A 12,826-nucleotide genomic window follows, 5' to 3' on the forward strand; every position below is an offset into this window, starting at 1 on the left:
AGTGTAGTCGGTGGCTGTCATCAGCTTAAGAAGTTATAGACTACTTTAGGCAGAAAAAGGTGAAAAAAATGGACACCTGGCAGGTAGCGATTTACCTGTACAAGCCCAAACCAAAGTGCCGTTTTTTTGGGTTAAATAATAGTTTATGAATGTTTCTATCATTTAAAGTAAAAACCATGACCATTGGTTTTATGGTTTTTGTGTAATATTACCTGAAAGTCGACCAATTTACCCATTTTTTTTGGTATGATGCAAAAAATATCTTCTACAAAAAAAAATTTTAAAATAGATTTTATTGCAGATTCTGAATCCTTGGGAAATTTTCTGTCGAATAAGTATTGTTATTCGTTTTCGTTTTTGCGAACATGACTTTTTCGATTTTTGCAACGCTAATTGTTCGAGAGGCGCTACTGTGCGACGCTGCAAATAATGCCGGTATGAGAGAATCTCCCTTGTTGACTTAAGAATTTTTTCTTAAATTTCCAAATAATTTTAGCTGGCCGCTCCCAGCAAATAGGTTTCTCTTGTCTGAGTTTTGCTTATAAGGGACTGATCAAATTTTAGGCCCGCTGTAGTCTCCCACCTATGAATAGTAATGGAGTACTAATTTAGTGCCTAAAATCAAAAGAAAATGCATTCCTGGTCGCAAATTAGCATGCTGAATAATATTTGCAATCGCAGTCAGCTATTCTGGTTGCAAAAAGCTGCAGAATACAGTTGCTGAGGTTGTAGATTAAATTAGCTGATATTCTAAACAACATAATTTTTTCTTTGAACTTAAACTAAAAACCGTTCTTATACTTGTAAAACAAACTTAAAAACAATTATTAAAAATTTATGATATCATCTTTTTCGGTACGCAAGTTTTGCCTTCTTCGTTTGAAAACTGGAACGAGGCGGCGGATTTTCAATAATGCAGAAGGTTAGAATCGAATCGATTTTGAGGTGTGTCCCTAAAACATTTAACAATTATTTTTTCGACTGGCGGATCTAAATCCGCTCGGAAGTTAACAGAGGCTTATCAGATTCCCGAATCCAAGAATACTTTTCGGAAGTGAAAACTAAACATTTTCCAATTTGGTAACCTCAATAGTAAACGCATAGAATCGGTTCAAAAGAACTTTTTTCTTTCCGCTTTATCCGGGTTAAACTTGGATGCAAACCAGAGGTTACCGAAGCACAGTAGCGTCGCAAAAATCATATCTTTTGAACCAAATAAGGTAATCAAATAATTTAATTTAATTATTATAAAATGTATATACATATGTACTGCATAATGTACCACGCCTTTTTAAAGGGTATTAAGTGAAGAAAGAATTTTTTTCAATGAAAACAATTTTACAAAATATTTTTTATTTAAGCTTTTATCTTTATTTTTATGTATTTGCTGTAAATAAAAATAATTTGAAAACTGAAAAAAAAGTCTTAAAAATTTTTTTTATTTAAGGTGTAACCGCCACACCGCACAGTGGCCGATTTGGCTGTTCTAGCAGCAGAAATGGAATTTCATATAAAGTAACGATAAATTTAATTTAATTTAAGTTTGAATTTAATTTAAGTTTGAAATTTTTATGAAATGTTTACCTAAAAAGAAATTAAACTTTACACCTCCAATTTAATTTAATTTTTTATTTTTTAATTTTTTTTTTAACTTTGGTTTATTTACACACTAGACGAACCATAGTACAGTTATACAGTTTTTGTGGGCCGGGACGAGCTTCACAAAGATTTAGTCTACAGGAGCTGAAACATGCCTTTAAAAAGGGGGCTACAAACATTGATGGTTTTAAACATAAACTACAAATACGACATCTACTCACAGGTCACAAAACATTAATTTTCTTATTCTACATACCTTGAGCTTTAAGAAAATGGAGAACTTGTTTCAAAAAACTTGAAATCCAAAAAAATGTCGCAAATAGAAAATGGAGTGCAGCAACCGAGGTATAAACTCTGAAAAATAGTGTGCTACTATATGTTGACTTTGAGTGTTAACAGCTGATCAAGTTAATCGAAATGATCGGTTATAGTATTTTTTTATATATATATTTTTTTGGAATATATGAAATTGTGTCGGTATTTTGGTATGTTTAACCCTAAGTAGTTTTGGTTAATTATTTTGGTCATAAAATCGTGACCATTCGGTTACGAAAGTAGCGCAAGCATATTTTGGTCTTCTTTTAAGATTTTTGTTCTTTATTGACGAGTATTTGTATCCTTATTCAAGATTCAGAAGAGTCAAAATGTAATACCCAACATTCTTGATTTTATCTCACTTTTGGTTAAAAATTTGTTTTTTTTTTTTTTAATTTTTTGTAAGCCTACCGAGACCTGCCTTAGCTGATAACTAGCCGTTTTTAAGGGGTTATATACAGTTGTGATGATAAAAAAAATCGATTTTTTTTTATTGCATATTCTTCAAGTATATACTATTGAGAATACTCTCACAAAAATTCATAAAGATCGGAGCTTTAGAACCGAAGTTGTAGCTATTTATAGCGCACGACCTGCACGTCGGCCGGAACAAACTTGAAACTTTAAACGCGATTATCTCAGAATCGTTTTTTTTCGAAGTTACCTTTGCGGTGGACACGATAACTAAAAAACTATTAATCCGATCAACACCAAATTTTGACCACTTATTTTTTATAACAATAGCTAGTCCTCTAACGAAGAATTTTTTTTTTTTTTTTAACTTTTTTTTTTAGAGCATAAAAATCAAAAATTTTATACCTTGAAAAAGTAAATTTTTTGTTAAAACCGTCGCCATTTTGTTTTTAATCAAAATTTTTACAAATCCATGGTCTAGAGGACTAGGCAATACAATATACTAACGAAATTTTTTTGAATTGTTGATTTCGGATGAACCGTTCTCGGGATATGATGTCCACCGCAAGTCACCATCGAAAAAAAGACGATCTTGGAATTCGCCCATAACATTTTTAATATTTAATATTTTTTTATGAAAAAATTTTATAAAGTACCTAGAAACACGTACTAAACAACGTCGGCAAAACATTTTTGATAAATATTTTTTATGATGTCAAAAAAAAATCGACAAAATTGCATTTTTTTGCGCGGTACAACTGTATATAACCCCTTAAATGAAACATTTGTTGTGAAAGTATTTTTCTTAATCTCTAATTATAGAACTACAAATGGTATTAAATTATTTAAATTAGTCAATAAATCTTATTAAAAGCTACTTACATTTCTTGAGCCCCGTCTGGGATTCGAAGCTCGAACCCATGTCTCAGAATTCATAGACAGACCGCTTACCAACTGGAATTCAAACACTAGTGTCGGAAACGTGAATACAGATAGTTCCAAGGACAGAGCAAAAAAAAAATGTATCTCCCTCCCTGAGCTAAAAATTGATTTTTTTAAGAATGGTCGAGCGAGAGCGAAAGATATGTGGTATTTAAAAAAATTTTTTTTTTTAGGCTTTGTTTTTATTTATCGAATCTTCTCATTTATGAGACTAACAATAAGTGTATCAAATCTTACAATACTACCTAACTAGCAGTCATGTAGACTGGTACAGAGTAAATGGCCCTCACTAATTATGGCTGCGTTAGAAAATCGTTACTTAGACAGACGGCTTCTGCTGGAAACCCGAATCAAGTCCCTAGCTAAAGAATCGGCAGAGAGTTTTTCCTTGTAAGACGCATTTTGTTTCTATATTTCGTTCTTAACTGAAGGAATGCCGAGATCCCTGTGGATGTTTTTATTGCGAATATACCATGGTGCCCCAGTGATAGTTCTCTGAATTTTTGGTTGGGCGCGCTGTATGATGTCTAGATTGGTGCTGCACGCGTTCCCCCAAAGCTGGGAGCCATACGTCCATATTGGCTTTAGTGTGGAGTTGTAGACCAGAACCTTGTAGTCCAGACACAGGGGTATTAATTTAAGCTCTTTTCTTAAGAATGTCGAGAATCTTAAACCAAGTTTTTTTTGTTACTGAATAAAACCAGAAAAATCTCCTTTCTAGAATGTTTAGTCTTATATTAGGATTTTATTTTAAGAATGCACAAAATCTTAAAAGAAGATTTTTTTTTTATCAGTGTACAGTCAATGTATCTTGTTGTTGGCTTTTCGACTGGTTGGTTGGATTTACTGTAGAGGAGTCATAATACGTAACGCGTTACGTCGTTATACTGTAGCTTACACTAAAATCAACCAATGATTTTGGGTTTGGGCTCTTTGACTGAAATTTGTTGGACTTACTTCAGGAATTTTTTTGTGTAGAATTGGGCCCACTTTTTCTTGTAAATCTGTGACTAGGTGACCGTTTAGTGCCCTGGGCCACAAATGAGATCAGAGTACCGTGCCCATGTGTTTTAGGCTGCTGTCTTTTTGGGTCCAGCTGATGTCTACTTTCTTGTCTAGATTTAAGAATTGTAAGCTCTTGCACAAACATTTTACACTCTTTCAGGCTGGAATAAAAGCCATAACCATACAAATAAGTTTAGAATCTGTAAAGTTTCATTAAAATAGCTCTTAAAGTGAGGGGCCAGAAGGACAAACGCACCAAGAATATTAATATTGTTGAATATGTCTCGTTTCGGCCAATTTATTGCGATAAACCTCTATTCTAGACAAAATTTTGCAATTTGGCGATATTTAAAATTTTTAATGCAATTTGGTTTTTGTATAATTTATATTTTATTTTTTTTAGACTTAAAAACATAAATATTACAAACTACGACCTTAAAACTTCAGCTGCGGCTGTCTTTTACATATCGTTATTCTCAAATTAGAAACATCCCTGTAGTACTGGAGGTGGCGATTGGCTTTGCGTAGTTGCTTACTTCGTCGGTTACTATATGGGTACTTACTATACTGACCCTACGGTAAACGAGCTGCGAACCAGCTACTAGCTGGATTCTAAAAATTTGTGAGAGCAGCAAATCTATTTTTAGCTCAGAGAGAGATACATATATTTTTGCTCTTTCTTTCAAATTGTATGTATTCGGGTTCCCGACATTAAATTTTGATTTGACTCAGTGGCCCAGTTGGTAAGCAGACGGTATGTGATTTCTGAGACATGGGTTCGAATCCCGACCGGGAACTAGGAAAAGTAAGTGGCTTTTAATAAGATTTATACATTAATATAAGTAATTTAATAACCGAAATCATGACCACTTGGGGTTGATTTTTGAGCACTTTATCCCGGAGTTTTTTTTCTGTGTACTTACATTACTGACCATTCCATGGGGTCCCATGTAAGTACTTACATTACCGACCATTCCATGGAGTACTATTTTACTAGTTCCTGGGTAAACGACACGGTGGCGATTGACCCTATTTGCGGACATTTCATACAAAAACGGAAATGAAAGATCGTATTGCTTGGGGCCGATGGGTAAGTAGGGGTGGTCTGCTGGTAAGCACTTATTTCACCAGCTACGAACCAGCGCGCAGTACTACAGGGTACTTTTGAAAATTATTTTAAATTAATTTTAAGACGATAATATATACATTTTTAATTGATTTGTAAACTGAGTCCTCATGTTAAATATTTGTTTTTTTATTACAGGTTACATATACCTTCCTATTAATATATATCATCATCAGAACGTTCCGTTGTCAAGGACGCTACAAAAGATTAGTTTCTGGTGTATAGATTAATTTTATTGACCATTGCGGTAATCAATAAATATATGCTCCATCACAGCTGTATCAAATAACACGTAGTGAGCCAAAGAATACTCGCAGCCAATCAGGCTGAACTATACGAAAATTTGCGGAGACTTAGGCTTTATCAAGTGCACTCGAATCGAGTGTCTTCTGCTCCACAAAAGACGTTCCTGGAGTCGTTCTCCATATCAGGGACATTGATTTTGTAATGGAGCCGCACACGGAAAAAAGGCGACATCGCTCATACGCCCTTCTTTTCCAGCTGAGAATAGTGCTGCTAGGCTGGGCTTTGGTGTGGGTCCAGTCACCTAACTTTGTTTTATGTGGCGAAAAATTGGGTAAGTGTATTTATAGCTTGGCTCACGTCGTTGTCTTTTTGCCTTCGCTATAGTTCCATTTGCATGATTAAGGCTTTTGTAATAATTATGTCTCTTACCATTGATTCATTCGAGTATGTAGACACTTTCTTTCGGTTTTACGCACGCCATTGGAATTAGCGCTACTCTACAACGAACTCGATAACTGAAATTCTTTTTAAGAAAATTTAACTTACAAACAGGAATTTCACAACTATTGTAATATTATCCTACCTGCTTAACTTAACTTAAAACGTCGAATTGTAACCAAAACATTTTAATATGTTGAAGATTTGTGAAGATTTGCTAAAGAAACCTGGTCTCAGCTTCTAGTACTGACTTGCCACAGACTTCCTACTAGAATGCAAAAAATAATAGCGAACGTTACCTTAAACGAGTGTGGTTTTATTGGATACTAATCTAAGTTTACTTATAAGTAGAAAGAAGTGAAAAATATTTAATACGTTCCGAGTTCTAGACTTAGAAGAATGGGTGTACTTATTATTTCGGCCAGCCCATTTTCATGCTTTTTGGATAAAATTGACCCCTGTCTCTAAATTTGAAATGTAAAATCCTTTAGGCAGTTATTTTTATTATCTGGAATAAGTACGGAAACTAAAAATAAAGTGGGTTTTTTTCTTAAGTTTATCAAACAAATTTTATAGGACTTGAAACAAACCACATACGCATGTACTTATTATTTCGGCCAGTAGTGTATCTATTATTTAAAGCATAAATCATGACGATAGGTAAGCTATTTTTTGTATAATATTACCTCCAAGTCAACCAAATTTCCCCTTTTTTTCTTGAGATGCAAACATGGAAACAAAGATCCACTTTGAATGCTCATATCTTCTACAAAAAAATCAGAAAATTGACTTTAATGCAGATTCTAAATCCATTGGAAATTTCCTGTCGATGTTGTAGTATGGGTAAAATCGTTTTTGAGACGACTTAATTGATTTTTGCAACGGCTTTTGTTCTAGAGGCGCTACTATGCGACCATCAGACTTTTTCTGTTTTTGATCATTCACGGACCGTTTGCTCTTGACTGACGATTCAAATAGTCTTTTGCTCATGTATGTGGGTATATGGAGTATATAAAGAATTTAGCGAGTGACCTTGCTACAATTTATTAATAAAATGGATCGTACCACTGTACTCCAAAATGAAAACAAATTTTTTAAAATACCGTTTGAGTTGACTTTTTCAGTCAATCGGTTTTTTAATAAGTCTCTCTACGCGAGAGTCACTTGTATCTCTCAATGTTCGGACAGAGAATGAGGATATAAGTATGTATATTTTTTTCGGTTGTTCTCGCGAGCGAGCGTAAGAAAAAACGGTCAACAGTTATTTGCGAGATATGGTTGTCACTCCTGTTCTGCTTTAATAATCGCCCATAAACTATATCACCAGTGAACGGCCCGCGACTCGCAGAAGACACTTTTTTGGAGATTTTCGTAAATAAGTCCTCTAGCTATCGCCAAAGCGACTCCCAGAAGAATCTCTCTAGCTTGCGGCGATTCGAAAGTCGCCAAATGGTTTGCAAGGACAAGTCGATGAACGGATGGGCCATAAGGTTTTGCCGTTCTAAAATTTCTTTTGATGAGCGTCGTTTGGCGATAGTTTTTCGGTGGAACAATTAAAATATAAATTTAATATTTTGCATGTTACATCATGTATACCCTTACCCCAAAATGTCCTGATTGTTAAAATTTAATTTAAAAGGCCTACTTCACCTTTATTGTATAGTTTTTGTGAGCCTATTCGACCATGCACACTCTATGGGGTATTTACTGTTGGTTACAGAAAAATCATTCCTCGTAATCCAATTCATATAAATTTAGTGCGGATAAGATCTGTCGCAATGTGTGGTTTTTCTGTTCTCGAACGGGCTAAATTGTAATTTTTATGTATGTACTTTTGTTTGTGTTGCTCTGTGGGAACCCAAGTTTCACATCTGCGAAAAATTGAAACTGTTGCACACAGATGGACTGAGTGGATAGACTCTATTAACAGTATAAAAGTAAATAAACAGTATAAAACTTGCAATAATTATCGCTATAGTGTTCTCTATACAGTTCATTTATAACAATAGCCATCAAACCTTCAATAATTATTGCTATAACGTGCTATGTACAAGTTGCTAGAATATCAACTGCTTTAAATCTGTTAACAAACACTAACGGTACAATTATTACAATGACTGTAAAACTGACAATCGCTATATTCTTAATACAATTTTATATCATGTGCATTTCGCTATATTTATAGCAATTACTGTAAAACTTTCAATAAGTGTCGCTAAAATACTGACTATAATTTTTAAGCAAGCAGTGCATTTCTAATGACTGCTTTCAAACTGTACAAGTGTAGAGACCAGTGGGTTTATGGCATTTCAGTATCCTGTAGGTTTATATCTTAAACAGCTAAATAGCTTGCCGCTTTGGAAGACAAAACGAAATAAAATATTTACTCGGATGATATTCAAGCAGTTTGTTTAAAGCTGTGACTACTTTATAGCGGCATTTTTGACAACTGCTTTCAAATATAAGCACCAAGCAGTGTATTCATAACGGTAACAATTTAAATGCTTCCAAACTATAAGTATGTAGGAACACCCAAGCGTGTTTATGGCGATTATAATATAAACCTTATGGATTGTGGCTTATATTTATGGAATGTTAAGCTTTATATCTTATCTGTTATTGTCTGCGCAGGCAGTATATAACAGTTAAATTTTAAGTTTTAAACAGTCAGCTTACCGTTAGGAAACTGTGTGTAAGCAACAAAGAAATTTAATACAGTAAACGGCTGCAGAAGTCCGATTACGTATGGTACCATTTTATAGAAAAGCAACGTATACTAAATATGGACCTGTGTATACGGTACATTACACCACAAGCCATAAGTTCTTGGGACATCTATCCCACGGTGTTCTTGTAACTCGACACTTTTTAGTCACACTAAGATTAGTGTTAATATCATATACAACTGGAATTAGTACATTAGGCATTTGTGATACAAAATATCTATGTAAATATTGGGCAGAGTTCATTCAAAAACTTTCAATAATATAAAATTGAATGATGGCCTTTAAGCTTACAGAAATCTCTTGTATAAAATTAAAGTAAAAATTTGTTTTAACTACCACAAATTGACTCTTCGGATTTTTGTTGTTATTTGTTTTTGGCTGTTGTTTAATATTTAAAATGCGTGTAAATGCATAAAACTTGTGCAAAAATTCTTATCAGTTAACAGATTTTTCCTAATGCTCATTTAATAGATAATTTTATGTAAATGTAACAAAAAAACCTTTTTGGAAATAAGGAGTCGACCGACAGTTTTATGTAAATTATTGTTCACGCCAGAAAGGCGTTTAATTTCGGGAGGCAGTGTGATCCCGTACGCTCTCCTTTTCTCTCCCTCTTCCTCCGGACTTCCAGTCCAAAGAGCTTCCAATCCGCTCTCCCTAGCTTTAGTTTCTTTTGTATAGTTAGTACCAATTTACCTTCTACAATAAACAGATCGACGCACGTCGCGTAACACCCCGAAAAGTCCTACGGGTTCTTATTTCGAGTGCATTTCAGGTTAAAGCCGCCCCCCTCCAACATTTGGTTCATCAGAGCCGGATTTCATCCACCAGCAGCTCCGGTGGCTTTAACATAAATTATGATTTTGGCTAAATATAAGAAAATATTATATGTATTAACAGTAATGTTTGCCGACTTGAGGTTATCATTAGTTTTATTTTGTCATGAGAAATTGTATTTTTAATATGGCCGGAAAAACGGACCTGCCTAAGTCGATCGGAACGTTTTTCTTCTATATATTACACATAATATTAAACTTCCTCTACTCTAAAGAATGTAATGGGAAATAGAGCTGATTTTGAAAGGAAAAAACATCAAACATGAAAAGCCACTGCTATAAAGAAGATATTTGCGACTCTATAACATACATATACCCTTGATCAGCATCAGCAGTCGAGTAGGTCTAGCAATGTCCATCTTCCTGTTGCTCAAGTTACAATTGAAAGAAATTCATAGAAAACAAAGTATCAGAGAAAAAATTGACTTCCAACAAAGTTACTCAATAACGAATGTAAAAACTTCAGCTTCACGAATGCAAATAATAAATAAAGAGGACGTTAAACAAATTCTATTAGAATTAGCCGGAATGACACTTCTACGAGGCCGTTTAAGGCCTCAAATCTACCTAAAACATACTGACGTGGTTTGTTAAGTTGACTGTAAGCGTTTCATTCGATTAAATTCGGCACACTTCGCCATCGCAGAATACAGGGGCGGAGGATGCGGATAAGGATGCGGCGGTCACACTGACCCACTTTCACAGTTCGTCGGCCCAGCGAGATACCGGTCGGCGGCTCTCTTTCATTGTGCCGAGCAGTTCAAACTGATTTCAACGCATGCGTAGGACTCTCCGGCGAAGAGACAATTTCCCATTCCATGCAAGGGAAATTTCCAGCTGAACGCGCCCACTGCCTTTCGGCTTCTATGCCACACGAAGTCCTGGAGCCGACTCCTGGCGGTGGCTGAGTCAGTTCTTCGCAGAAGTCCCAACGCTTCGGTCGTGTCGAGCGTGAGTGTTAGAGAGTAAGTGGCAACTGCCGGTTTCGTACCGCCTCGGACGTGCTGCAGTCAGCCGAACCTGACGGAAAAGTGAACGCGAGACCGGCGCCCGCAGCCCGCGGTCTTCGTACTCCTCATGGGCCGAGCTAAAAGTATTCCATTGAGTGCGCGTATGCGATTTTTATTTCGCCGGAAAGGAAACAATTTAAATGAGCCTATAAAAATAGATCCGATTGGCCCCGAGCTGCTCACGTCGCGTCCAGCTCTACTCTTAGGTCGATTTCCGATAAATTGCGAACAGAAAACGTTTATTTAGTGACCTAGAGGGGCAGCACAAGAGAACGGGTCTCGTACGCAGAAAATTCCATGCCACTGCTCTGGTTAGGTTAGTTAGCTGCTGCGCTGAATCCAGACTTTTCGCCTCTTTATTTCTATTTGAGAGCGCGTCGACAGCGAGGAAGTCCGTTCTCAAGAGCCGGTCAGGCAAAATGCTGTGTGCCCTTTCCCCGCCGTTGCATGCTCGTGCTAATATCCTTGGTATCCTATGATAAGATAATTAAATAAGCCAGCATTGCCGAAGCATTCCAAGTTCTTGATATACATATGTACGTGGTATCGGGCAACCTCTTTCCAAACCAAAACCTCCCTAGCACAGAATTCCACTTTTCCCATTGTTCACACCCAGAAAAATAATGATAAAAACAAACAAAAAAATATCTTTTTCAATTCATAATTTATTTGTCCACTATTATTTATTAAAAATACTATTAAAAAAGTAAATGGGACAATGCTCTTGAAAAGCCTCCAAAGTAAAATTCGAATAAGAATTTAAAAAAAATTAAATGACTTTCAACTCCAATTTTTTTTTAATACCAAAGTAATAGTAACATTAGACATAAACATTTCAAAGTATATAAAATGTTTGATTTTTAGAGTACTACAATATGCTGCATTATTGGCAATATTCGTTTGTTGGTCCGTCTTCTTATCCGTATGAAATAGCAGATGTCAAAGATTATTAAGGTTAGAGATGCCAATTTAGGTGCAACCACAAAGAAAAAATTTAAAAATCAAGCAGGCTCGCTTAGTTCATTTAATATTTAAACATTTTTTGGAGGAGTTTCAACCATTTTGTGTTGTGTTTTAAGAACGAAATTTTATCAATTTATATAAAACGAGTGCTTTTTGAATGAACCAACTCATTATTTTACTTTAATAATAATTCTAAAATTAACAATAATTCTTTTGCTTTGCGATTTCCTTTAAAATTTACTTGCCTGTGCCGAGGTTGCTATTAAAAAGGCAAATGTCCGTCATATGCATTGATGGTCCTGACTCCTGACTCCTTTATGCCGGCGTAGGAATGATTAATCCACTTAATACTGCTGACCGGGGTACTACGTGGTTAAATTCGATTAAATCGCGATTAGATTTTTGTGTGAGACGGAAGCAGTTTGGATGCAAAAATAACTAAAACCGATTCTGTAGTGGCCGTTTTGTTAAAGTCATCGACGTACACAAAAAAATAAGTGAGTGAAGAAGTGCAGTTTGAAGTCCAATAAGCTAATGAGCTGCTGTCAACAACCCCAACAGGCAACAGAATGCATCGCCCGCAGATCTACTTTAAAATGGATTACTCGCAGGCTAAGAGTCTTGTTTTGTCGCTTCTGTGCATCCTTAGTGCGACCACAGTGGATGGGGAAATTATATTTCGCATAGACCCACTCGGTAAGCATCACTTCGGGGAAACTATTAAAATTAAATAAGCTATTGTCACCAATTAAACATAAATATTATAATCGGAGGGCAATTGTCTTGACATTAACAGTTATAAAGTTTTAGAAGAGCTATTATGATAAAATGTCAATGGAAGTAACAAAATAACAAGAGATTTGGTAGCATATTTACTAAATGTTATTTAGTGAAATTATTAAAAAATAAAACCAATTTCACTATAAATAAAAAAAATATTGAAAGCTGGGTTTTTACAAATTCATGTAAAAGGTTATCATAGATAAACTAATAACCTTCTTATGGAAACATTTTAAACTCGATTACTATTCAGTGTAAAATATCTTTTGGACATCTGTGGCTCATACCCTTGATCATGATTAGGCAACGTTCCTTTGGAATGGAGTACAAGGCTCTTGAGCCCCAACCCTGAAATCATACAAATTTTAATGACTTTAAGGCAAAAAGCTAGTATATCCTTCCAATGGTCTGTAACTTAAGTGAATA

At 35.3% G+C, this 12,826-nt stretch overlaps 1 protein-coding gene across 4 annotated transcripts in view; it reads left to right on the forward strand.

Annotated features, from left to right (window-relative positions):
• The first annotated feature begins 5,562 nt into the window (after nt 1–5,562).
• The window catches only part of LOC108073985 (uncharacterized), a 31,688-nt gene continuing 24,424 nt past the window's right edge, over nt 5,563–12,826 (forward strand). The window contains exons 1-4 of one of the 4 annotated variants that reach the window (XM_041777533.2): nt 10,104–10,232; nt 10,294–10,612; nt 11,876–12,117; nt 12,182–12,316. In XM_041777533.2, the coding sequence (XP_041633467.1) occupies nt 12,190–12,316 (127 nt within the window). In that variant the 5' untranslated portion in view covers nt 10,104–10,232; nt 10,294–10,612; nt 11,876–12,117; nt 12,182–12,189. Of the gene's footprint in view, nt 5,979–10,103; nt 10,233–10,293; nt 10,613–11,656; nt 12,118–12,181; nt 12,317–12,826 lie in introns of those variants that run through there. The other 3 variants (XM_041777532.2, XM_041777535.2, XM_041777531.2) reach the window with 3 other exon arrangements.

Source organism: Drosophila kikkawai, chromosome 3R (genome assembly GCF_030179895.1).
Source record: "Drosophila kikkawai strain 14028-0561.14 chromosome 3R, DkikHiC1v2, whole genome shotgun sequence".
NCBI classification, from domain to species: Eukaryota; Metazoa; Arthropoda; class Insecta; order Diptera; family Drosophilidae; genus Drosophila; species Drosophila kikkawai.